This window comes from Punica granatum, chromosome 5 (assembly GCF_007655135.1).
Source record: "Punica granatum isolate Tunisia-2019 chromosome 5, ASM765513v2, whole genome shotgun sequence".
Lineage (NCBI taxonomy): Eukaryota > Viridiplantae > Streptophyta > Magnoliopsida > Myrtales > Lythraceae > Punica > Punica granatum.
This window is the reverse complement of record NC_045131.1, coordinates 1,451,253-1,476,710: the sequence shown is the minus strand read 5'-3', so window position 1 is coordinate 1,476,710 and position 25,458 is coordinate 1,451,253. Positions and strand designations below refer to the sequence as shown.

General features: G+C 41.2%; 5 protein-coding genes across 8 annotated transcripts; 4 read left to right on the top strand and 1 right to left on the bottom strand.

Annotated features, from left to right (window-relative positions):
- Positions 1-744: 744 nt before the first annotated feature.
- On the top strand, positions 745-3,049 carry LOC116207440. 4 transcript variants are annotated; one of them, XM_031540379.1, is made up of 4 exons: positions 749-1,822; positions 1,903-2,271; positions 2,356-2,585; positions 2,667-3,049. In XM_031540379.1, the coding sequence occupies exons 1-4, from the start codon at positions 853-855 to the stop codon at positions 2,916-2,918; spliced, it is 1,821 nt and encodes a 606-aa protein (XP_031396239.1). In that variant the 5' UTR covers positions 749-852; the 3' UTR covers positions 2,919-3,049. The 4 variants fall into 4 exon arrangements, with proteins under 4 accessions (XP_031396238.1, XP_031396237.1, XP_031396236.1 ...); XM_031540378.1 differs by having other exon boundaries at positions 745-1,822; positions 1,903-2,585; positions 2,685-3,049; XM_031540377.1 differs by having other exon boundaries at positions 745-1,822; positions 1,903-2,585; positions 2,670-3,049.
- Positions 3,050-6,322: 3,273 nt separating this feature from the next.
- LOC116207438 (granule-bound starch synthase 2, chloroplastic/amyloplastic-like) lies at positions 6,323-10,805 on the top strand. The gene is made up of 8 exons (XM_031540374.1): positions 6,323-7,087; positions 7,504-8,095; positions 8,385-8,449; positions 8,547-8,624; positions 8,717-8,827; positions 8,927-8,971; positions 9,170-9,343; positions 9,551-10,805. The coding sequence occupies exons 1-8, from the start codon at positions 6,758-6,760 to the stop codon at positions 10,505-10,507; spliced, it is 2,352 nt and encodes a 783-aa protein (XP_031396234.1). The 5' UTR covers positions 6,323-6,757; the 3' UTR covers positions 10,508-10,805.
- A 423-nt stretch (positions 10,806-11,228) lies between these two features.
- LOC116207791 (E3 ubiquitin-protein ligase MPSR1-like) lies at positions 11,229-11,819 on the top strand. Its single transcript, XM_031540886.1, has one exon. It carries the CDS (start codon positions 11,229-11,231, stop codon positions 11,817-11,819), a length of 591 nt encoding a protein of 196 aa, XP_031396746.1.
- Positions 11,820-12,668: 849 nt separating this feature from the next.
- Positions 12,669-15,149, bottom strand: LOC116207439 (uncharacterized protein At5g19025-like). The gene has a single exon (XM_031540375.1). The coding sequence runs from the start codon at positions 14,703-14,705 to the stop codon at positions 14,025-14,027; it is 681 nt and encodes a 226-aa protein (XP_031396235.1). The 5' UTR covers positions 14,706-15,149; the 3' UTR covers positions 12,669-14,024.
- Positions 15,150-21,101: 5,952 nt separating this feature from the next.
- On the top strand, positions 21,102-24,353 carry LOC116207437 (cyclic dof factor 2). Its single transcript, XM_031540372.1, has 2 exons — positions 21,102-21,498; positions 22,642-24,353. The coding sequence occupies exons 1-2, from the start codon at positions 21,328-21,330 to the stop codon at positions 23,926-23,928; spliced, it is 1,458 nt and encodes a 485-aa protein (XP_031396232.1). The 5' UTR covers positions 21,102-21,327; the 3' UTR covers positions 23,929-24,353.
- Positions 24,354-25,458: the final 1,105 nt, after the last annotated feature.

Here is a 25,458-nt window from a genome sequence, read left to right as displayed (position 1 = left end):
TTTATATATAGATTATATTTATCCGTGTTCCTATATTTAAGAAATTTTTTTCGGTAGTCCTATCCTATATTTAAGAAATTGTTATTCATCAAATCCACTTGATCCATCATCATATCTGAAAAAAGCTCTATTTGAATTGGACTAAACGGGAAAGGCACGGGGACCTTGTATTGATTGGCTTGGTCTATCGTACGCATTTGCTTATTATAGATTTGTGTTTATCGAATAATTTTTTTCGTGCGGCTTGTATACACTTCTCTTTTCATAGGATTTTGTATGTCGAGCTGTCTATTTTTCTTCTGATATCATATTTAACATGAGGCCAAATCCATTCTTCGAATTCAACCCGCAATATGAAATTGGTTGTCATGCTTGTTGGAGTTAAGAGCCTTTCCTAATCAATTTTCAAAAGATTTCTTTGTCGTCAAGTATTGAAAGGTTACAATATATATAATTAACAGTATTAGTTTATATGCATTTATTATTATATAATATATATGTGCATGTATATGACCAAATCTATTGCATATGAGCAAAAATTCTCGGTGAAAGATAAGATCCAAGTAAGCAAACAAGTAATAAATTGCCAAAAGAAGTCCGAGAGAAGAGCCAGTCAAGGCATTTTGCTCTAGAGGAAGACAAGAAAAAGATTAAAAGAGTCCATTAGTTTAATCATCAAATTCTAATTGTCAGTCCATTAATTTCTCGGTTGCTTCATCCGTTAGTGGTCCAGCTGCCTTTATTTAACTTTCCTCTGGTAAAGAAAACCGACCAAACCAATAGATAGAAACCTTAGCCTTTCCTAAAATGAGAGGAGGGTAGTTCTTGAAAGATCAATATTATGGTCAGACAATGGCTTTCTTTGCCTCTTGTTGGTTGATCATCGAATTGTATCTCATTCCTGATGGTCTTTTGAAGTGGTTTTACCTCAGCTTCTATCTCCACCCTCTTCTTCTCATCGCGTGCCAGTTCTTCCTCTGGCTCAAAGCTCTAAAAGAGTTTCTCTCTGTCATTCTCTTATTTTTTCTCAACTCCGTCAACTGTCTATGTATATATATCTACAATTTCTTTATGTCCTCTGCTGTCTATTGCTTTTCGTTCATTAGAGTCCGTGGTTATTGTGTACATAGCAGAGAGACTTTCGGACCTGCAGAAAGCTCTGATGAGGACTATCAAGTCTTCCGTTCTTTTAGCTTTTCGTGCCAAGCAACTTCAACTTTTGAGCTGAAAGTATTTCCTGCCCAGGCTATAGACTACAGAGAGGAGGATGAAAATGAATATGCAGAAGCTCTAATGGATTTTCGCGATTCCAATAAAGAACCAAAGCCCAATAGGGATATCGACACGAACGCAGATGAGAGCTTGTATTTCTCTTCCGCTTGTTGCTCCAACTTGCCTGTAGCAAAGGACTTAGTATTACCCTATGTCTTTGTGAATGAACATGGTACCCATCTTACTAGTCCGACAGTTATATGGAGGTGGCCCGAAAGTCTTCCTCCTGATGGTGGCACCTCATATTCTTTAGAAGAAGAGGTATCGGACTTGGACAAATATATTCCTTCACCCTATGAGCATATATCTCTCGCAGGTATGGACATGAATAAGGACTTGGCTTCACAATACAGAACTGGGCCAACTGACTTTCCCTGCTCAGAACTGGAGTGGATTGATAATGAACCGACTGTGAATGTTGGTTCGAATACCATCCTACTAGTCAGGGAAGAACCTGATACGACAAAGGATTCAGATCCATTCTATGAGAAGTACAGTGAAAGAATGAGGTGGTTTGATGTCCTTAGCTACGAAAGGACATGTGGAATTAGTAGGTTCTCTATTTCTTTCTTATATCCTTCCAAAGTTTTTCAATATTGAAGCATCTAGACGTTTGGTCATTTTCTGCAGGTGCAATTCTTGAGAAGCAATTTGATCCTGCAACTATCTCCAACCCATACATCTCGTGTGGCAAAACTGCGAAGAAGAGGCTCCTGAAGAGCTTAGAGAGTGACTTCGAACTGGTTTACGTGGCTCAGATGTGCCTCTCCTGGGAGGCTTTGCATCATCAATATAGGAAGGTCCAGGAGCTATTATTAAGCTCGTCCAGCCCTCAAGTCAGAGTTTCAGGACACACGAAGTTGGTCGGAGAATTCCAAAATTTTCAGGTTCTCATCGAGAGATTCCTGGAAGACGAAAGATGTGGAGGCAAGAGGTACCTCAAGTTTGCTCAGGGGAGATTCTCCCTCAAGAGCCTTCTTCAGGTTCCCGAGCTCTCAGGTAATCCTGGAAATACAGAGTTATCAGGGTCTTGCTCAGGGAAGGTGGGAGAAGTTGAGCTTGTCTGTTTTACTTTCTGTGTAGGCTTTTCCGTGGTGGAAGAGGAGCCGACGGAAAGAGAAAGTGGAGCAGTGTTAGAGCTGAAAGAAGTTGCAAAAGCCATGGAGAATTGTATAAAAGCATTCTATCTCTTCGTAAAGACGGACAAGGACAAGTCTTGGTGGAAGCTTAAGAGTTCTCTGTGGAGCTATCCTCCAGTTGAAGACCCCAGAGACTTGCAGCTCTTAGACGAACTTACCGAAAGACACCAGAAGGTAAATACGAAAACAACAACATGAGTTTCAGTTCGTGAGACCTATTATATATTCCTGTCTCGTGCTTTATTGTTTCTTTAGAAGGTGCTGCTATTGAAGGATCTACAAGGGAAAGGGAAATGCCGGATCAAGCGAGGAGGATGGATCGGCGAGTCTCAGAGGAAGGAGGTGTTATTCACTATGATAGACCTGAAACTGGTCTCCAGAGTCCTGCAAATGGCAACCATCTCTTCTTCCCAGCTAAAGTGGTGCCAATCGAAGCTTGGTAACATAAATTTCCAGGATGGAAAGGTTACGAGAGGCTGCGTATGCCCTCTGTTCCCGGCTTCTTGATGCCGATGCTGACATCCTATATTTTTTTTTTTCTATCATGAGTGGAATGAAATCCAATATTAGGGATGTTCATTTGTGAGTTCTCCAGGTGACAAGTCGAAGTATAGAGGAGAAGATTGATCCTTTCTGCATGTCTTGATCATTTTCTAAAGATAATTTTCATTTCAAAAAGATTATGTTGTTCATGAATAAGGCCAACCTAATGCATGACTTCTTGCACATGATTGGAAAAGAAAAGGAGAATTATGACAAAATAAAAAAAAGGAACTAAAATTGAATACTGAAACTTGAAGTTCCTCTAACAAAAAATTGGATACGAGGATGAAACAGAAAAGCAAGCAAAGTATAGTGAAAATGAAAAAAAAAAAAGATTAATAAAGAGAAGTAAGCAAATATATTGAATGAGCTCCCAGTGAGGAATTTCGTCCAACCAGGACCACCAGATCTCAACCAGGTTTCTACTCCGACAACAGGACTGATCTCTCATAAAACAGGGAAAGCAGATACACATTCGACCGGAGCTCGACTAATTACGATCGAAAGAAAAAAGTCTACACAATTAGTTCTCTTACTAGCTGTCTTTCTTGAACCTACCAAAAGGATTGGACGACCAACCACGAAGTCAAGTCGGATATGCGGGTTTGCCATTTTTCTGTTGCGGAAGATACAGGCATGGGTACGATATCAAACGGTAGAATATTCGTCGAGATAGGATTAAACAGTAACATTGGAATCGTGCCATGTAGTTGCTTTGATCACGATTAGATCAGATTTGATTCATAAATCATTTGGAAGAACATATAAGCCACTTGCGGTTTATTCCTTGGGGAGGGAGGAACTGAGAGAGAGGGAGAAAAGAGGGAGGGAAGGAGAGAACTGCGATAAATGTGGGAAATTACTTTGGCAAATTACGACTATAATATTCTCGATCTAATGGTTATTAATTAATAAAATATGTATTCATATGAGTAAACGGCTGAAAGTGAGCCGAGGAGGGGTCTTCGAGCTCTCTTAAAAAGTAGAAAAGAGATGGCATACATGTTTGCTGATCGGGAACTAAAAAAAGGGTGATGTAGAAGGGATCAGATCAGATCAGAATGAATTGCCAAGTTTTTTGCATACAAATTGGGCTTTTTATTACTCTTCTAGCTAGCATGAAGCTGATCATACTGCTATGATTCTTAGGCTTGGGCGATTCTCGAGATGATGGTTAAGATTCGTCCCAGACTACTTTTACGAGTTGGGAGTAACCAACCGTCCTAATGGAAACACCAGAGCTTGCTGTGGTCGTGGTGCCTATTCTGAAGATGTTTACCTTGCGGCTTGATATGCTTAACATGCTAAAACAATTGATCCAAGAATATCCATCCATAATAATAAAAAAAAAAAAAATGAAAAATGTTTTAGTTATAGCTACCGAGGATGTTCAAGCTCGGGTAAACCATTTAAAATCTTAATCTACCAAATTGCCTCACCACAGATATGTTAAATTTTGCATACCCATTCATCCAACGCATGACCACCACCTCTTTTTCAGGTAAATAATACAATAAAAAGAAGAAGAAGAAGAAGAAAAACTAGCAGCTTTGTCGATAATCAGAAGAGCATCACCCACTGGAATGAGGTTCCTCCTCGAGCGACCAACTCCGGATGGATGGGGAGGGAAGTTGTGGTCGAAGAGTTCCCAGCGGTCCTCTTCCTAGTCGTACGAGTAGAGGTGGTCTTTTTCTTCTTATGGACGAGTAGAGTACAATCAGGGGATTGTCATGAGGCCTTCTCTTCCACAGAAAGTAAGAGCTGGGAAACTATCGACCACGTCTTTAGGCACGTTCCTAGGCAGTCCGAACTTGCCTGATTCCAGGTCATAGATCTCGCTCGACCCAAGACTTTCGGCAGCAGACGCCTCCAAGGACTCAAGCCTTGCCATGGTATGGGACTGCCAAGGTTTCCGATCGACTGCGACACATGGAACCGCAAATGCTCCAAGTAGAAACTGGACGAGGACAGCCAATAATCCCTCCAGGCGGTGGTGCTGCAGTAGGGTTGAAGGACAACAAATATTTCGGACAAACATCATCGTCTCTGTTGTTAATGAAACCTCCGTCTAGGAACAAGGAGCTGCCTACGCTGCAGTACCCCGGAAGGAGAGGTAGGCTGAAACGAACAACTCCTGATTCATCAGAATAGGCAGACGAAAGAGAGTGGGCAGTTACAAAGAGAAAATGGGGTAGTTTGAAAAATAATAAAATCACTTATTCAGCATTTTAACTTCCTCTACATTTAATAACTTTTAGCATATTATTCTCTTTTAAACGGTCATTTTCGAGATACAATTAAGTTATCCCAACTGCCATCATATTTCATTTTCTATTATCTTTTTTATAAGATAGATATGGATCTAGATATACTTGAGAATCACCTGCGCGCGGGGGAGAAAATCTTTCTTTCTTTCTTTCTTTCTTTCTTTCTTTCTTGTCTAACAAGATAAGATATTTAAAAAAATTAAAATCAAAATATATTTTGAATATAATATGAAACGTGGGCTCTGGCCCAGGCCCATTAGCTACCCGGGAAGCATCCGGATCAGGCCCATCAGTGAGCCTCGTGATTGTCCAGCCCACTAGAAAATAGAACTGGCCCACGGTCCGTTTATCCCATTCACACTGTGCACTACCCCGCGTCTATCTGATAAGGCCCCTTCCTTGCCTACACTGTACGTACAAAGGATGCCTACAATAATAAGGTGCCAACCCGACATCCCCTCTTTGGTCGGACTCGGAATGGCTACCCCGTAAATAAAATGCGAACAAAGTCATTGTTTCTAAACATTCTCGTTCGTTTGTGTTAGACACGATAATATATGATGCCGAGGGGTGACATATCAATTCTGGAAAAAAAAAAAAAAGAAGAATAGAATGCGTAACTTATGGAGGAGAAGTCATGCCTTGGCTCATATACATGTGATTAACGTGGTGAGGTGGGTAAAAAGAAAACAAAACCATCGATATCATTGGCCTAACCCTAACGTTTTAAATACTGAAAATAAAAATTGACAAGACATGGTTAATAATTATTCATATGGAAAATTACATTATTGTTATGAGTATCTAACTGATATTGTGCGTTACTGATTGAATGAGGTGAGTTTTCTCTTCGAGCTTTTTTATCTTACTCAATAAGAAATAATCGATAACCAATCATGTCTTTTATCATAGTTCTAACCTAACCTTAAAAGTTTGAAACATTTCGAAATAATCACACACAACAACTTGAATATGAGCAGTCATTTTTCAATATTGTTCTAAAGAAAATCATACCGAAAAAGAAAATATTGCTCGCTGGAAGCCTCTCGTCTTCAGGTCTATAATTATAATGTCCAAATGGAATTACTATTTAGCTAATAATTGGAGATTTAAAGCGAAAAAAAAAATGCCATTCTCCTTTCTCTACGGACAACAAGACGAAAATGGATCAGAACGTGTGGTGCTGTGCCAATGATCATTGATTGATTCATCCCCGAAATTTTACGGCGACACTGCTACTGCTACTGCTTCTGCTTCTGCTCCCAATTCCTCAGCTCATCTGAGCCTCAAACCCACCAACTGCCATGAGTCTCCAAATCCGGCGGGGCCCCCTTCCGACACGCAGGAGCCGTGCCTGTCCCAGTTCTTGATTTTTCCACAGCTGGGTCTATTTATTCCTTCGTTGCTTGAACTGGGTCTGTGCTGTTTCCAGGTGAGCTACTTGCGGTCAGTCTCCGAGCTAGCTCATCAGCTGGTGCTGTCTGCTCGGCTCTAGCTCTCGGGATTATTAAACCGTTGAGAGTCGCTCCTTTTACTATGGCTTCGATTGGGTCTCTGCCTTTCACAATAGAGGCGAAGGCGGCGGAGAGGTGTGTTTTCTTCCACGCCAAGAGCCAGCCCCGGCCCGGGTTTTTCCGGCCGAGGAGGTCCTTAAATTTTGCTGCTCTAAGGGGTTTCGGCACCTCAAGGAATGTCGAAGATGAGAGCGGTAGGGTTTTGTCTTCCGGGCAGAGGAGACTGAGGGCCACGCTCGGGGGCTCGGTCGAGGGCGGGGACGGCGATGATGTGCCGTCGGAGGACGGGCTTCAGGCCACCATCGAGAAGAGCAAGAAGGTCTTGGCAATGCAGAGGGAACTCCTTAATCAGGTATTTCTTTTCCAAGATCTTCTTTTGACGATGAATCTGATTGATGACATTTAATTTGAATCTCAATGGTATTATTATTATTCTTGATAGCAAAAAGTGGATCTTATAGCTTTTCTGAATATAAAATTATGTGGAGAAAGTGATAATATAAATATGAAAGAGAAAAATGTGTTTGGCCAAAGGCAGGGAAGCACCTGTTTAGTCCAAAGGTCTTCCTAATCCTCTTTATGCTTTCCAACGCTCGAAAGTTTCTTTTTATGAGCATAAAATTTCTATATCTTTTGGTATGATTTCTATCAAATATGGATGTCTGAATTACATCTACTGATTGCTAAATATCCACAAAATACATCCATAGTACGGCTGTCTGAATATGTCGTATTGTCTGAGTGAAACATTTTTCTCGGCCTTTGCAGATCACTGCAAGAAGAAAACTCGTTTCGTCCATAAGGAATAGCACCACTGTGTCTGCAGAAGATGAAAGTTCGGTCGGAGAGAAGGACAAAGCTTTTTCAAGTCCTGAAGTTGATTCAACTAGCGATGTCAGTGACAGAAATGGTTCAGTTCCTAGCCTTGAAGAACAAAGCAAGAACATCTTTTCAAGCGACAGAAGAGCTTCTAATGCTTCATCTGAGGCACCAGGATCTGAACCTGCAACCATAAACTGGATTCATGATATTGATGAGGCAGTGCATGAGGGGAAATTCGAATTCCCTTCCCATGGCACTCCTTCTCCCGGGAGATATGAGCCTCCGACGGAAGATGCTACTAGCTCAGATTCGGTCAAGACTGATATTCTTCCACCCTTTGTCTCAAGTATCCCTGAGATATCCATTCCCAAAGACGAGAAGGAGGAGGAGTATTCCAAGGAAGCCACCACACAGCTAGGTGCTGATAATGGTGATAGTGATACAATGGTTGAAGATGGAAAACCTCCTCCATTAGCAGGAGCCAATGTGATGAATGTTATATTGGTTGCTGCAGAATGCGCACCATGGATTAAAACAGGTACTTGCTTGGTACTACTTATCCGAGATCCACAGAAACAATTTCTCTTTGTGTAAGGTCAGTTAGCGAAAAGGATCAGTTATCCTAGCTGAATGTTGCATTCGTGCTTCTCGTTTTTAACTTTTGAGGGACTGCATTCCTTTTGGGAATAAAAATCTGAATTTAACAGATGCTTATGGAAACTCTTGCCTGCTGAATTTTGGGGCGAACCCTAGTATGAATTGAGTAGTTTGTGAATTTGGACATGGAGTTGCTTGACTTCTATGGCTAAAGTGTCAATCTCTCACAGGTGGGCTTGGAGATGTTGCCGGTTCTTTACCGAAAGCATTGGCCCGTCGAGGTCATCGGGTTATGGTACTACAAAATCTCTACTGTTAAAGTACTCCTAAAAGTTGTTGCTTAGAAAAGAAAAGATTATTCTCTTTCTCACCGTTCGTCTTTATTCTACCAGGTGGTGGTTCCACGGTATGGTAACTATACAGAACCACAAGAGACTGGAATCAGGAAATCATACAGGGTTGATGGCCAGGTAAATTGCTTCTGTAAGTATATGGAGGGGGGTTCTTATCAAAGTATTTGCATTAAAAGTTCTGACCAGTTATTATGTTTATATATCTGCAGGATATCGAAGTAACTTATTTCCAGGCTTACATTGATGGTGTGGATTTTGTTTTTATTGACGCCCATGTGTTTCGTCATCTCGAAAATAACATATATGGGGGAAACCAGTTGGTAAGTTTCCTCCTGGATGTTTATGCCTATAAAATCTAGAAATGATGTATCCTCTACTTGTTAAAATAGACTGAAATGTATTTAGCTTTCATATTGCAGGATATTCTGAAAAGGATGGTATTATTTTGCAAGGCAGCTGTTGAGGTATGGATAACAGAAAAGAGAATGGATATAACAGTATGGATTTCGCTGAATTCAACTGAGAAATGTCGCCCTTTTTATAGAAAATAGGCTGCATTTATGTATTGAAACATGTTTGAGTCTCTACTCAATCAACAATATTTCTTCATGATATTTCTTTTCTTTTCTTTTGAGAACATGCTTAGGTTAGTGGTTTTTCAGGTTCCATGGCACGTGCCTTGCGGTGGTGTCTGCTACGGCGACGGAAATTTGGTTTTCATTGCGAATGATTGGCACACTGCATTGTTGCCAGTCTATCTTAAGGCCCATTATCGAGACAACAGTTTAATGAAGTTCACTAGATCAGTTCTTGTGATTCACAACATTGCTCACCAGGTTCTTACTCTTTTCATTTCATATGTACGGATTTTTATTTCTTTCTTATGATGAGGGGCTAGATGGCTATGTGGGTGGCTTTCCCTAAATAGAAGGTTGGGGGGTCAAACTTACTCCTTAAACACTCAACCATTCAGTCAGTGTTGATTCAATTTATCATTCTCAAGGTTCATTCATTTTTTGATCAAATCATTGACCTTTGTCCAGGGAAGGGGCCCGGTGGATGATTTCTTCCGTGTGGACTTGCCCGAACACTACATGGACCACTTCAAACTCTATGATCCAGTGGGGGGCGAACATTTCAACATTTTTGCGGCTGGTCTGAAGGCTGCAGACCGTATAGTCACAGTGAGTCATGGGTATGCATGGGAACTGAAAACCTCTGAGGGCGGCTGGGGTCTACACAACATCATCAACGAGAACGACTGGAAGCTGAGGGGGATTGTCAACGGGATTGACACGAGGGAGTGGAGTCCTGAGTTTGACATCCACTTGACCTCTGATGGCTACACAAACTACACACTAGAGACGCTGCAAACCGGCAAGCCTAAATGCAAGGCGGCCCTGCAAAAGGAGCTTGAATTGCCTCTCCGCGAAGATGTCCCCGTGATTGGATTCATTGGACGGCTTGATAACCAGAAGGGTGTTGATCTTATCGCAGAGGCAATCCCATGGATGATGGGCCAAGATGTACAGCTCATAATGCTTGGGACCGGCAGGGCCGACCTTGAGCAGATGCTAAGGCAATTCGAGACCCAGCACAGGGACAAGGTCCGGGGATGGGTCGGATTCTCAGTCAAGATGGCCCATAGGATAACTGCCGGAGTGGACATCCTGCTGATGCCCTCGAGGTTTGAGCCTTGTGGGTTGAACCAGTTGTACGCAATGAACTACGGGACGGTCCCTGTGGTCCATGCAGTGGGCGGGCTGAGGGACACGGTCCAGCAATTCAATCCATTCAATGAGTCAGGACTTGGTTGGACCTTCGACAGTGCTGAGACCCAAAAGCTGATCCACGCACTGGGAAACTGCCTCTTGACTTACCGGGAGTACAAGAAGAGCTGGGAGGGGCTTCAGAGGAGGGGGATGATGCAGGACCTAAGCTGGGATCACGCTGCTCAGATCTACGAAGAGGTGCTTGTTGCTGCCAAGTACCAGTGGTGAGCATTTGGTTCAGCATCTTGGAAGGTAGCTTAACTTGTTGGGCTAATTCGGGTTATTAGTGAACTTCATAGTTGGGTAGAAGGATGGCTGTAAATCTCCCTATTCAAGCTTTCTGGGAATTTTACTGCAACTCTGCAGAGGTCGCTGCGTTCTATCTTTCCCCTTGATAGCATGAGTTCAGTCTAGTGGATCATTGCTGAAAGTAACATTGTATATCTTTCTGGGACACAGAGGATGGATTTCAGTTCTGTTGGTAAATATTACAGATAAAGGCGGCATTAGTGATGATTCCTCTCGACTAGAGATCCTGCATCTGCGAAATTGTAGTGAATAATCTTAAGCAAGATTCCCTATTTTTCCCTTTGCATTGATATCTTTATTTTTTCGACAATCAGCTCGGTGATAACGAGATAAATCCTCGTTGGTTGTATCGGTTTCTTACGATATGCCAGAGCTTATGAGAAGGTAATTGATACATCGCTAGGCTTCTCAAATCCCCATCGAAACTTCTTCAGGTCCGACGGAATATGCAGACCATGACTTAGGAGTTGCGTATTGTTATTACTTTCTGGGAAAAGAAGCAAGAAAGCCAAATCTCTAGATTGTTCTAAACCATACCAGACGGCAGACCCGTCTTCATCCTCGTATATAATCTTTTCCAATAAGAACAGCCTCAACATCAGCAGTTTCTTCTCTGCTAATCGAAGAAAGCTCGCCGATGATGTCTGCAGAGGACATGTCCGCTGAATCCCCACCCCCCGCAACACCAATGCAGCGCCAAACGAGCTTACCAGTCCTTGAAGCTCTGCTTCTGGGGCTGTCAACCCAGAACGATAATAGCGCCACCCGTGCAATTGCTTTCTTCGACCCAGCAACCAGAAACCTCTTGATCTTCCGAGGACCCTGGGATTTTGATTCACTGATTGAGGCCAAGTCAGGGCCTTTACCAGCCTCAAAGACCTCCGTGGCTGCCATGCCGAGAATTATGGTCACAGGGGAAGAGAGGGGTCAAGAATGTGCTGTGTGCTTGGAGGAATTCAGGGTGGGTGGTGAAACGAGGGAGATGCCCTGCAAGCACCGTTTCCACTCGGGTTGTATCGAGAAGTGGCTTGGGATACACGGGACGTGTCCGGTTTGCCGGTTCTTGATGCCTGTGGAGGAGCAGGGGAACGAAAAGAGTCCCGAGAGCCAGCAGGCTGTCTGGTTGACTCTGGTGATCAGCAGCGGTGATGGGCCTGGTTCTGATACCAGCTCGGGTCATATAGCTGCTGCACAGGGTGCTCGAGATGGTTCATCGAGCCAAGATGTATAATCCTGAAAAGAGGACGTGCCGGAGTAGATTAAGATTTACACAGAACATTGGTGACTGTTAGGCCCCTGTTCTTTATAACTATTTATTATTTGGTATCTTATGAGTTCTACCTACAATTGGATTTGAACCAAATAGGCACAATGAGGATCATATATCCATACGAGTTTTTGCACTTGTCGAGAAATATAAATCTGTTTCATTATTTTCAATTCTTGTGATATATGTTCCTACCTTACCTAGATCATGTCACTTTTACAAGGAACATGAAAGGGGCCATATTCTGGCAGGTTCTTACGTGTTAGTCACCCGTCCGCCACTGGAAACACCAATTCCCGTCTGACTTGCATGTGTTAAGCATGCTGCCTCCGATCATCCTGAGCTAGGATCGAACTCTCCATGAGATTCATAGTTGCATTTCTTATAGCTCCCTTGTTCGTGGACAAAGCTGATTCGGAGTTGTCTTTCATTCCAAGGCATAACCTGTATCCATGCTCTTCATATTCGCATGGAGTTCGCTCTCAGAAATATAGCCATACCTACCCATATTTTTCATTCAAAAGCAATGGACCTTGTAGAACGTGGAACAAGATTAAAAATGGTTCAAAGAATGCAGCAAGTTATTCTTTTTTTATATGTTTTAGAGCCTTTTACCTTTTCCATAGCCGAATATGGCCTTTTCTCTGCATCCGAGAAAGGAACCACATGAGGATAAAAAGCAAAGAACAGCAATTACAACTCATGAAAATGATACTGCTGCATTGCTGCGTGCATAAAAAGACCAGAACTTCATGATGGCTCACAAGTCCTGTTCGGAAAGTATGGGAACTGAAATAAAGTTGGATCGCAACAGAATCATGACAAAAGCTTATTACCTAGGAGCAGAAACAGAACAAGAACAAGCAGTATCCATAGTTCTTCTTCAGCAACTCAAGATGTACATATGTTCAGCTGAAGAAGTACAGATTTATCAGAAAATCGAAATATTGGCACTTGAAGGCAGACCACAGATTCATCTGTCAGTGTCTGAAACTGTCAGTTCAGTCATGCCTTGAGAGAATATAGATGAAGATATTCCACCTTTTAAAATTCATTGCTGCCTTGCCTAAGAAACTGATTCTTCCAGACTAGTACTACTTGAGAACTCATGAAACAGCAGGCAGCGGTATTTTCGAATTCTAGTAAGTTAATCGACAATGAATTATTAAAAAATATATATATATAGTGAGCAACCTGGGAGCCTAAAATTCTACTTTCTGCCTGACATTGTAAGATGATGAATCTTGAAACAGGCACATTCAGGGACAAAGGTTCTCAAGTACCAGTCTCACACTTCCTGCCAACAAGAATGAAATCAAACCAAGATTGATCTAAAGGAGTAGCAAAATGAACATTAATTGCAGTACAATAGTATGTCAAATCCAAGTACATGAACCACGAGAATAGCTTGCTTACATCACGTGTTGGTTCATAATAACAAAGGATGCTGCATGTATCACCATAAGCATTGGGAAGAATCGTATCGCAATGTACCAGCAATCAGTGAGCAGGACTACATGGTACTCGGCCACATTGATTGGAATCATTTTCATAAACCTTTTCCTCGATCTTCTTGTGATGATCGAAAAGCGTGTGAAAACCCTACTACTTAAACTAACAGGAGCTCCTGACTAATGCAGAAAAGTTCTAAACAGAGACATCAGTATGATGGATCGGGCATGAGTTTGACTATTCATAATCATGTTTAAAATAATATGCATTCCACCCTCTTTACTTTTCACCGTCTCCATCCATTAAGCAGTCAAACTAATGAAATGTCAAGGTAAAGAGAAGCACCTAAACAATTCTATCCAGCATCATTGGCAATAATCTAACATCTATGTGGCATGAAAAGTTCATCAAAGGTGAGCCCCCACTGGGCACCACAAAAAAAGAAAATATCCTTAATCATTTACTACCGAAGCAACCCATAGAAGATTGATAAAATCCTTCATAAAGTTGATGAAAGCAAGATAACGGAATCCGGTTATGTTCCCACCGTGATAAATTGAAATGTTTGATCCTTACATATTATTGCAGCCAGAGCTTATGGTTCCGATGGTACTAACTAGAATAAGCCTTTTATATGCAATGGAATTATTATTCCTGTGTATGCTATCGGACTAGACTTTGTTCATCGAGTAAGAATTCAGGAAGAAGTATCCCCTACTACTTCTTGATCTTCCGAGGCTTCTTCGGCCCTGGAATCTCCAGTCTCCCAACAGAGCAGCCGCACCTTGCTCGGAAAACAAGAACAGCTCTCCCATTGGGCGGTGCCATCTTCTTCAGCTCTGCTTCGATTTCCCGGTGGTGATTAATAGGAAGTTCAAACAGGCAACTCTTGGACCCGTCCGGGGGCAAAGAATTCTTCACGCAATCCTCAGTCTCGAGCTGGATGTCAAATTCCGCCGCCTTCCTAAGGCCCCTGCAGTTCGGGTTCCCACACTTCTGGCTCGTGCACATCACGAGAGCCCATGTAGCCAGAGCAGCAAAGAACACACTCAACCCAATGGATCCATAAATCAGTGGAGCATCACAAATCTCATCCTTGACTGCATAAGAGATCACCCCGATCATTCCAATCGATCCGACAACTACCAATTTGACGTAAGGGTAGAGCAAGAACCCGAAAGCACCAACAACTGCGATGAAGATCACGATATCGATCACGGCGGATCTCGAGATGTGAGGACAAGCCGGGAAATTCGAGCAGCTGGGCGGAGAAGGCTGTTTTCGATTGCGATGAGCATGATTGTTCAGCCTCGATTTGGGGAAGGAGTCGAGAGAACTCAGAGTACTCGCCATGACTGCCAACTGGTCAACGAGCTTGGGGGTGTAGTGATCGACCATTTCAAGATTGGATCCACACACGAAGACCCAACAATCCAATGGTGAAGGAACGTCGAATCGGAGCGAAACCCCCTGGAAAAAAAGGCTCGAAAGCGAATCGACCCACCTCAAGCACCAGCGGGAAGAAGATGCATTTATAGAGTGCTCCTGAAGATTAGGAATTGTCGGCGCGGGGAATTCCTAGTAGTAATCGATGGAATCTTGAATTTCGACCGAGCGGTTTTAGTGAGCTCGAGATTTGTAGCTCAATGGATAGATTGGAAAGTGGAGTGGGCTGGCTGTGTGGATTTGGTTGACGGGCCGGCTGGAATTGGATGGCTCCAAATCAAGGGAGACGACAGGGACCGAGATGGCGGTGGATAGTCAGGATAGATGTCAATTTTCACGTCTCTCTCATCATCGCATCTTCTTCGGTGCAAAGCGGTAGGCTTTCGTCCTCTCGCATGGAAATTACAGCTTGAATATATATATATATATATATATTACGTAAATCTATTTATTCCATTTGGTGGATTGATGGTGACAAATAAATCAGCAGTTTCCGCGTTTTATGAATTCAATTAAATCATAAAAGTTCAATCCACCGAAAGAAATAAGCATAAAAGTTCAGTTCCGCGCAGATTCAATTCTATGGGCCCAAATGGGCAGTTGGCTTGATCTGATTTTGTGCGAAAAGAGATGCAAATTTGGCGAAAATCCTAGAATTCGTTTGTTACCGAATCATAATCATACTCAACTAAATTTAACTTTATATTTCTCTCAATTCAACGATATAATCATTATATTTTTTTAAATAAATTCTCTTACATACATTTTTCTAATTTTTTTATAATAAATTTTCCATCTACATTCACAATTATATATACATAAATTTTTAGTAATAAATTTTTTATCTACTTTCACGTCTATATATACATACATATATATATTTTTATACATCGATATATTTGTCCACCCTTACATAATTTTCTTTTTTAGAAATACGTTCATGTAGTATAATTCGGATTTATCTTATCTTTTTTTTTTTTAATTTTTTGGAGAAACATAATACCAAAGTTAGAGTCGGATAAAGCTCTGGATGAAAAAAGGGGAGAACAAATAATATTATGCGACCAAATTTCTGACTCAGAAAGTGGAAAATATCGTGGTATGTTGCTGATTGATTCGGCCTACATCTACGAAACAAAAAAAGAGGATTCATTAGGTTTAGGGATCTAAGTCAAACGAAACATATGCATGATTTCTTCATCATGAAGGATCGCTTATGGCCGCGTTTGAGCAAATTCCTTCGACCGCAGGATTTCATGTCGGACGCTTCCTCTAAATATCCTTTTCACTTTGGGTGCGGGTCCCCGTCACTATTTTTGGTACAAAGTCCACGCGATATTAGATCACAACAACACGAAGCACGCCTTCAACCAAAAAATAAATAAATAATAAAAAGTGTCTCGTCGTAGTATCTACTATCCAGTCTATCCTCGATATATTTGCGTAATTGAATATTCAATTCTTCTCCGTAAAGCAATAGAAGTCCCCCGAATGTACGAACTGACTTTCACATGCTAGTCGAATTGCAAGATGGGGTAATTTGGCACATCTGCGATGTATAAATGAATTTCGAGCTGATCTGAGATTGTCGGACTTCATTTGAGCCGTCCAAAGCGTGCTCCTCCGGCCTAGGAACGGGTTTATTAAGGATAACAATCAAATCAATCTCCTGAAAAAAGTTTTGGCAGCATGTAATTAGACACCATTAGTAGCCAATGAGTGCGATTGCTTCCTTTTTTTTTCTTTTAATAATATTATTTCCATTGCTTAAAATTAGAAAAAGGAGAAGGAAAAAAAAGGCCTTTAATGGGCTCTGGCCCATAGTAATTGGGCTTTGTAGGAATAGGTGGTTGGTATTGGAAGATGAGAAACTGGGTGATTCCACAGTAATTACTATCGGTCCATAGTATTGGGCTCTGGCCCACAGTTTTCTCCTCAGCCGATGATCACGGTCGGTCCGTCTAAGCTCGTCACTACATGTGAAATCGACCGGAATCGGTCCATATTAGGAGGAAGAAAGAGTAGAAGTAGAAGAAAACTCGACCGACGATTAGAGAACAACTTCACGTTTCCGATGGATTTTAGCCAACAAAGAAATCGTACGGGAAGAACCTAGTGGATGAGTCAAAATTGTTCGTTCGTGCCTAATCTTTCCGACAAAGCATGATTAGGAAAGGAGACCCCTTGCATCGAAAAGGTTGCGCGTTAGGACGTTCTATAATCTTTGTACTCTTAATTAATTAATGAATTAATTATTATTATCATCATCTTATTCTAATTCAAAATCTCTATTTATTCCATCAATTAAACAGCACCAAAATGGAAGAAAAAGATGCGCTCCTGGATTTTGCCAACGGACACGTGTCGTTCCCAGGGCAAATATCCTCCCCACAAGGAACAAACCTCAGCCACTAGCGGTAGATTCTCCGCTTTGCCCTTTTTGGCTTTCTTCGGATGAGATATGCTCCACGCGTGTGATCCACTTCGCACGTGCCACCTCCAATGATAAACGCAGGATAGCCATTCCTCCTAAAATTTTCGACTTATAGAATTTCTCATATGTTCTCTTCATTTTTTAATTATAATTTTTCATGTCGTATTTTTTCTTTTTCCAAAACCGTACGAGCTTCTATATATATATATATATATATATATATATATATATTCTCATATATTAATACATTTATCAACATTTATGTACGGTCATTACATAAAATCAAATTGAGTTTGATCACTTATCCAACTAAAAAATTAAACACAAGCTTACAAGTCTACGCGCTTTACTTCTATAACTGGATCCAACAACCTCATTGTTTCTCATTTATTTTTATTTACATGTTATCGTATGTTTCAATGTGAATTTTTATATAATGGGCATACGATTACCCTTCGACTCTCAAAGATGAAAAATCAATATTTTCTTTTGTATGTGTTATTAATTCGTATTCTTTCATTAAAAGAGAAATGTCTCCATTCATACTTTTCTCTTTATGCTTCATGTCGATGATATATTATTTTTCATATTATTATTATTATATGGTTAATGAAAATGCCGAAAAGTACTTAATTGTGTGAGTTGTATTTTGTATATATATATTTTATTTGGCATGGTATATATAATTAATATAATATAATATAAATATATGAAATATGTACTTAGAGCAGTGTTATCAGAACCGGACCGGATGATGAACCGGAAGGGGTACGGGGTCATGGGTTTATGGGTCCAACCGGGGGTTCGATGGGTCGGACCGCTCGTTTATTTAAAATAAAATAAATATTCATATTATTAAAAAAATTATGATAATTAAGATAAAAGTATGATGATTTTAAAGAAATATAACAATAGTATAAGAAAGTATCTATATTTAATATTTCTTACTTCAAAATAAATATTTTATTTTAATAAGTACTTAAAAGTAGAGTTAAAAGAATAAAAAAGTGGTGGTGGCTTGGTTGGTAGTATGCTAATATGAAAAGTAAGAGGTCATGAGTTCAAATCTTTACACAACCAACCAATTTTTACATTAAATAGGAAACCCATAAAAACCCATAGAACCGGCCGATTTAATGAAATTTTGCTTAAAACCGACCGGTTCAATGGGTCCGACGGTTCAAAGCTGCCATTTCGGTTTTTAGGCGAACCGGACCGGACTTGGTGCCGATTCCCGGTTCAACCGGTCGAACCGGCCGGTCCGGTCCGGTTCTGATAACAATGACTTAGAGTAACTTCGTCCAAGTGGGGGTTTTTGGAAAGGCGATGGAGCTTTTCCACTTTACTTTTTGGGGGGTGGGGCCCCCAAAAAGGCATGCGCATCTGACGTGGCGAGGTGTTTTGAACTGTCAGGTCAGGTGGGACCCCATCCCCCGAGGTAGGATTTCAAGAGGGGGCCTCGTATTCGACAATTTTGCCATAACAGTCCGGGATTTCTCCGCCGCATGTTTTGTGCAAAAACTCGGCAAAACATCGTGGGGGATAGCTTCGACTCGTGTCAAAGACAGATGTCCTCCAAAGTCCACCTACTCGGTTTTTTTTTTATTTATCTTTTTCCTTTTTTTGGGATAATTATGACTTAAGAAATACTTGTATATAATTTGTAACTACAAAAGGAAAAAAGTGAAAGAAAAAATAAAAAAAGGGGGCAGGAACTCCTATACCTAATTGCGGAGGTGGGACACCTAACAATCTTAAAATTTTCTACGGCCTTAATATGGTCCGCAAAAAAATATTTTATTGAAATAAGGCAACGATGATAATTAACTCAAGAAAATTTTCAAGTTTGAAAAAATATAATGAGATTTATGATTTTAGTTTTTGAATAGTTGATTTGTTTTAAGAGAAGTTTCTGATTTTTAATTCATATTATTTACAAATTGGTGTAATGTAGACTCTAGAGTAATCTTGTATGAGTCTAATCCAAAGATACAGTCCTGTAGATCAATTCATTTCCCAGATTAATTAGATGAGTCGATCGCGTATCAAACAGTTGGATGTTTAATTATACTCTTGAATTCAATTTGTTGAATTTGGTCATAGTTAATTGCATGTTACTACTTTACACCTAACAGATACAAATTCATCTTGAAATTAATTATTGCCATTTAGTTCGTACAATTACAATCATTTGAAATCCCTTTAATTATTTACATAAATATTTGAATAATCAATATAAATTACTACAAATAATATAAATTTGTATGGCCGCTTCTTCAGTGCATGTTTTTTTTTTTTGTATACCACACATAACTAGTTTGGGCCCTTATATTCTAATCCATAACGTCCATTTCTATAAGTTTTAGAATTTCAAAAATACCCATAAAAAATCACAATTTGATTCTTTTATTATATAAAATATTAATTTTGTCAACAATTCTTTCCGTCGAAGAGCTGACATAAACAGAGAGCCAACAAACAGATAAGACACTTTTTACCCTACGTCACTGTTATAAATTAGTCAGCGACACTAGGAACTGGCAAAGAGTCGCCGGCGACAAAGTCTCCTTGTCGGTGTCGGTTGGCTGTGGTGGTAGAACCCTCCCATTCCTCGGTTGAGCTGACATCGAGCCCTGGAGCTCTGCAGTGGGGGCGCCTTTGTAGAATGCGCCGTCCGCAAACCCCTGCTCAGTCTTTAGGAACTCCTTGGAACTTGCATTTCTCTCACTACTTTCTCTATCTAGAAATGGGCTACGAGGAAAGAAAAGAAATAAACTAGTTTGTGACCGTAAACATAAAGTAGAAAAAAGAGTGTAGCAGCACTTCCTTAGAGGATGTTCTTCGGGCCAATCAACAACCAGTAAAATTGGCGATGGATCAAAGCAGAAACAGTATCGGGAGCAAATTATCATGGGTAGATTCTGGGTTATAGCTCAATTTTCGAGTATTTCTTGATAGCCAAGCATTTAACTATGTAGGAAAATCTTACTCAAACAATAATATTTTTTTTCTTTTTTGGCAGACACATTTCATAAAAGTGATCATTAGTGTTAATTCCTCCAATCTTCTGCAAATTTCGATTTCTATCAGACACATCTTATTTTTCTTCCAATTCTTGAAGCAAAGATATTCAAAATTACTCTATCCTCATTGGTCAATCCTTGATGGCTAATTTGTAACACTATTGAAACTTTATGGGATGAAAAAAAGAAAATAAAGAACGAAAATATTTTAAAAAATATTATGTAAAATGGATGGTCCATATTAAAAGAGGAGATGTAACGGCTCATGTTGGCTTTATACGGCGTGAAAAAAATTAAAATTATACACCGTAGAATTTGAAAATTTTTATTCACGGCTTGAGATCTTTTTCAATTATTTCATCTTGTCGGCGTGAATTTTGTACACACTTCATCTGTCATGACTTTTTTCCCCGGAATATTTCAAATTTCCTTCTATTATTTTTAATGCACAAAGTTATGTCGAACTTCCCTTTCATATTCCATAAAGTGGACATAGGTGAAAAGTCATCGCAAAAGGAGAGGAGCAATGGGCCAACTTACATTATGATCCACAAATAATCACCAAAAAGAGAACGGGAAAATCAATAATATTTTATTTATTAAAATCTTGGGCGATTGACGGAGTTGGGGCCGAGCTTTTGTACGCATTGAGTAGCCGAGGAATCGGAAAAAGGGTAGGTGGAAAAATTGGGAATGCTGACTAGGTTCGAAAGAGAGTATCGGGAGAGGCAAAAAAAATGAAAAGAAAAGAAAAAACAAATATTAAAGGGGAAGAAAAAAAGTGGAGAGATCTTTAGAGGCCACAAAGAACTTGTGGCTGAGAATGGCCCCCTGGGGCTGACGTGGCACACTTGCCCGATTAAACGGATCAAAATACCCTCCGTCGCCGATTCATTCACCCCTCCCTCAGACACAACGTGTCAGATCTCTTCCGCTTCTCCCCCCACCCTTCGCTTCCCCTTCCCTCCCCACCTCCCTCTCTCTCTCTCTCTCTAAAAAGTTTCCATTTTTTCCGTTTCTCGCAGTTGAAGGAGAAAAAGAGGAAAGGAAAAAAAAATAAAAAATAAAACAACGCCGAGAGTAGGAGGAAAAAAAGAAAAAAAACAGGGCAGCAAGAATGTCGGGGGAGCCAAAAGACCCGGCGATCAAGCTCTTCGGGAAGACGATTCCGTTGCCTGAAATCCCTCCCGAAGCAGCTCCCGTTGACAGCAATCTGACCCACGAGACGGGTCCTCCGCCCGAGGAGGACTGTGTGAGGGCGGATAAAGAGGAGAAGGAAGACAGTAAGGTTAGTATTGTATGGATAAATTAAATATAAAATAATTCGATGATTTTGAATCTGGGGATCGACCCAGATTCAGATACGTGTTCAATTGAAATGGGTCGTCCTCAGTTTGTGGTTGTGTTGACTCCCGCCAGTGACCCTTTGTTCTTTGGGGGACGCTGCTGAATCTTGAAAGCTGGGATCTTTCCCTTATCTGTTCGCTTAAGTTGGACTTTCCGTGATGAGGGGGTGGAAGTGAAACTGTCTGTTGTGATGTTTGATTGACTTTGCAATTTGTTTGGTGCTTAAGGAAGCTTTGGGCAATACAATATTGTTGGATTAGTGTCTGGTGGGGGGATTTGCTCTTTTTTTTTGGATACATACATACGAGGATATCTCCACCTCATAAGCTCCAAGTTTGTTGTTTCTTGATCTTATCGAAGTGCCCTATAAGCTAAATTTTCTTCACTTAATCACTGTTTCTTAATCTTCATTTGAGAATTTGAGGTTCTGGAAGGTCTCGTATGATATCTGATTCAATCAAATCTATGCCTTCCTTCCATATTTCAGATTGAGCTTCCGAGTTTCATCTTACTATAATCGAAATTTTGTCTTCGATATGTTTCATACTCTTTTCAGATCAAAAACACATTACTCAAAGAAATTTGTTTTATTGACTGGGTTCTGTGTCCCTATATGTATTGAATTATCTGGTTAATTGTCTTTTCTTCCATATGATCTTCTCTCGCAAAAGTTAGTTCTCAGGGAGCACTTTTACTGCTTTATCCAGTTCATGTACACGAAACTTTTGAAAGAATACTTAAATTGCACGATATAGGCCTTTTTTCACTCGGGCTTGAGTCGATCTTGACTTTGAATTGATAATCAGTTCATCGTGATAATACAATCTCCTGTTCCTATCATCTGCGACATGCTTTCTGTTATGGCTAAAGTGGGGATTTCATGTCTTCTTACCGTGTCAAAATAACTTATGACTTCTTTTCCCTCATAGATTATATAAATTGCTAGAAGTTGTACTTTGTCACATAACATGGACCAAGAGTGGAGTGGATTTGGAATTTTTAGCTAATTACAGCTGAAACTAATCTTGTCCAATCGTCATCTCCTTTCCGATTATCATTATGAACTTAAACATGTTTGACTCAGGAAACGTCAAAGGGAAATCCAACTACGAGTACACAGGAAGATGAAACTCTACGTCCCATTGGGGAAGATTCCACTGATCCAGATGCGGCTTCGGGGATAAGCGAAAACAATAAGACAACATCAGTAGACAAGGAAAGTGCCACTCAAAAGCCTTCAAAATCCGACGAGGAACAGAGCGAGACGAGTAATACCCAAGAGAAGCCCTTGAAGAAGCCTGACAAGATCCTACCTTGTCCCCGTTGCAACAGCATGGACACAAAGTTCTGCTACTACAACAACTACAATGTTAATCAGCCCCGGCACTTCTGCAAGAACTGTCAGAGGTACTGGACAGCTGGTGGGACCATGAGGAACGTTCCGGTAGGGGCTGGCCGCCGTAAGAACAAGAGCTCGGCCTCTCACTATCACCGCCACATAACAGTCTCAGAAGCCCTCCAGAATGTTGTCCCGAACGGAGTCCACCCTGTGAAGCCTAATGGAACCGTTCTTGCCTTTGGCTCATCAGACACACCTTTGTGTGAGTCCATGGCCTCAGTTCTGAACCTGGCTGACAAGACTATGCGGGTCAACCCTAGGAATGGGTTTCACAAGCCCGATGGTGTAATTATGCCAGGCGCATGCAGTGAGAACCGGCTCGATCCACTAAACGGATCTTCAGCCATGGGCCCCAACTCCAAGGATGCAGAGGGGAAAGATGGAACGGTGCCAGGATTTGCCACTCAGATACCTTGTTATCCGGGGGCTCCATGGCCATATCCGTGGAACTCAGGCCAATGGGGCCCAACACTCCCCCCACCGCCCCCATATTGCCCACCAGGATTTGCCGTGCCTTTCTTCCCAGCAGCAGCAGCCTACTGGGGTTGCAGTGTGCCGGGTGCTTGGAATTTCCCTTGGGTCCCAGGTCCATCCTCTCCAGTCACCAATAGCACAGGCTCAGGCCCGAATTCTCCAACCCTGGGGAAGCACTCGAGAGACGAGCAGAATGTGCTGAAACAAAGCGGCGGGGGAGGAGAGGATGATGAGCCAACCAAAGAGGCAAGTGCTGAGAAATGCCTTTGGATCCCGAAGACACTGAGGATTGATGACCCGGGAGAAGCTGCTAAGAGCTCTATATGGGCAACTCTCGGGATTAAAAATGATAAGGCTGAGCCTGTCAGCGGGGGAGGCCTCTTCAAAGCGTTCCAGTCGAAGAGTGAAGAGAGAAATCACAGTTCTGAAGCTTCTCCACTCTTACAAGCGAATCCTGCAGCATTGTCTCGGTCGGTAAACTTCCACGAGAGCTCATAATCTCCAAAGATACCCAGGACTCGAGTAAAGATTGTTAGGAGGCTTGGATCTCAATTGCAAGGGGAAAAGTAATGCAGATCTAGCAGCTTCTTTCTGAAGATCATTGCTGACCAAAGGAACAGCTAGACAGAATTGAAGACTCTCCCCTGCTCCCGGAACTTCCCTGTCTAGAAAGGACCACCCGCATAGTTCTACAGATGTAGCAAACCTGATCTTCCTTCCCCTCGTGTCTCACTAGTAGTTGCTAGAAGCAGCAGCAGTCGTGCTTTTTGTAATTTCCTAGTATATTGGTTTGGTCAGTTGAATGTACATATTCTGTATAAGAAAATATAGTTGAGAGCTGAAACGAGGGAGTCCCTGTACGAAAATAAGGTTGAAACGTGATGTTTATCAAATTAAAGTCCTTTTCTTACAGGTTCCGCACACTCTGCTAAGCTAAGTTTTCTTACTTCAACGAGCTTACTTCTTCCAATATCTCATGTTCTTAACCGCACAATCTCTCTCTATACCATATATATGTATATATTATATAAAGAACCACTGATGAAAATGAATAAAGATTAGCCCTTTTAAGGTCACTCATATAAAAGGAAGGAAAGACAAAGAGGACATTTATCAAAATATAAAGAGGAAGACAAAAGGGGACAGGGAGGAATTCTTGTGGGGACTCCATTGAAGATAGACTCGAATTTTTATCACTAAAGGCCAAGAGTAGCTTTCCCTTTCCACCCAGAAAGAAGATCCGCATCAGTAGAGCAGTAAAAGGTGTCTGGAACTGATCATCAAGATCAACAAGTCTTTTTGGATGCCTCCGTTCAGCTGTTGTCTCACCCTGCTCTATGAATCTTGCCATCCTTAGTAGTTTCTTACATGATGAATCAAGGTCCATTCTTCCTTGCCAGACGGAATCTGATAATTAACCAGCAGCGTCTCAAGGATTAAAGTTCGGTTTGTTTGACGGATCCGTCATGCCAGCAGGAGAGTTAGAAGGTAATTAAGATATTTTATACGTGGGTGTGGACAAAAGGATTAAAAAAGCTTGAGGAAAGCTTAGCTGTTGATGGGGCCAAAGGCACGTGAAAGCTTTTAAGCCAACTTGGGCATTAGCCATGGGGTCTTTTTCCTCATCTTGCTGTCCTTTTGCCCTGAAGGCTGACATGGTATGCCATAAACGAAGTTAATTAACGAGCAGGCGGGCACCGATGAACCACAACCTCTCAAATGATATCTGCCCCGTCATCTATGACCTCGACTTCTCCGGTTCGATTTTATCCGGATCCTCCCAAACCCGACAAGAAGAGTAATGCAATGCCAGTTTTTCCGGTTTTTCTCATCGAGAGAACCCGAAAAACGCCCCTGAGGTAAGGGTCCAAGCTCCAGGCTTTCTTATGGCCAGCAGTCTCCTCATTACCAAATCAAAAAGCAACTGAAATTGAGATTGAAATTGAAAATCGAATCCTTCGCAGACTGGCTTGCCTTGCCTGTATTAGTGCAAGAGATGTCACATTGACATTATGCATGTGGGTAGGG

Coding starts and splice junctions, on each gene's coding strand:
- LOC116207440 (XM_031540376.1), top strand. CDS start 853: ATGGCTTTCTTTGCCTCTTGTTGGTTGATCATCGAATTGTATCTCATT. Junction 1,823..1,902: donor CGAAAGGACATGTGGAATTA/GTAGGTTCTCTA, acceptor CATTTTCTGCAG/GTGCAATTCTTGAGAAGCAA. Junction 2,586..2,666: donor TTACCGAAAGACACCAGAAG/GTAAATACGAAA, acceptor TTGTTTCTTTAG/AAGGTGCTGCTATTGAAGGA.
- LOC116207438 (XM_031540374.1), top strand. CDS start 6,758: ATGGCTTCGATTGGGTCTCTGCCTTTCACAATAGAGGCGAAGGCGGCG. Junction 8,096..8,384: donor CGCACCATGGATTAAAACAG/GTACTTGCTTGG, acceptor AATCTCTCACAG/GTGGGCTTGGAGATGTTGCC. Junction 8,450..8,546: donor GTCGAGGTCATCGGGTTATG/GTACTACAAAAT, acceptor TTATTCTACCAG/GTGGTGGTTCCACGGTATGG.
- LOC116207791 (XM_031540886.1), top strand. CDS start 11,229: ATGTCTGCAGAGGACATGTCCGCTGAATCCCCACCCCCCGCAACACCA.
- LOC116207439 (XM_031540375.1), bottom strand. CDS start 14,705: ATGGTCGATCACTACACCCCCAAGCTCGTTGACCAGTTGGCAGTCATG.
- LOC116207437 (XM_031540372.1), top strand. CDS start 21,328: ATGTCGGGGGAGCCAAAAGACCCGGCGATCAAGCTCTTCGGGAAGACG. Junction 21,499..22,641: donor AGGAGAAGGAAGACAGTAAG/GTTAGTATTGTA, acceptor TGTTTGACTCAG/GAAACGTCAAAGGGAAATCC.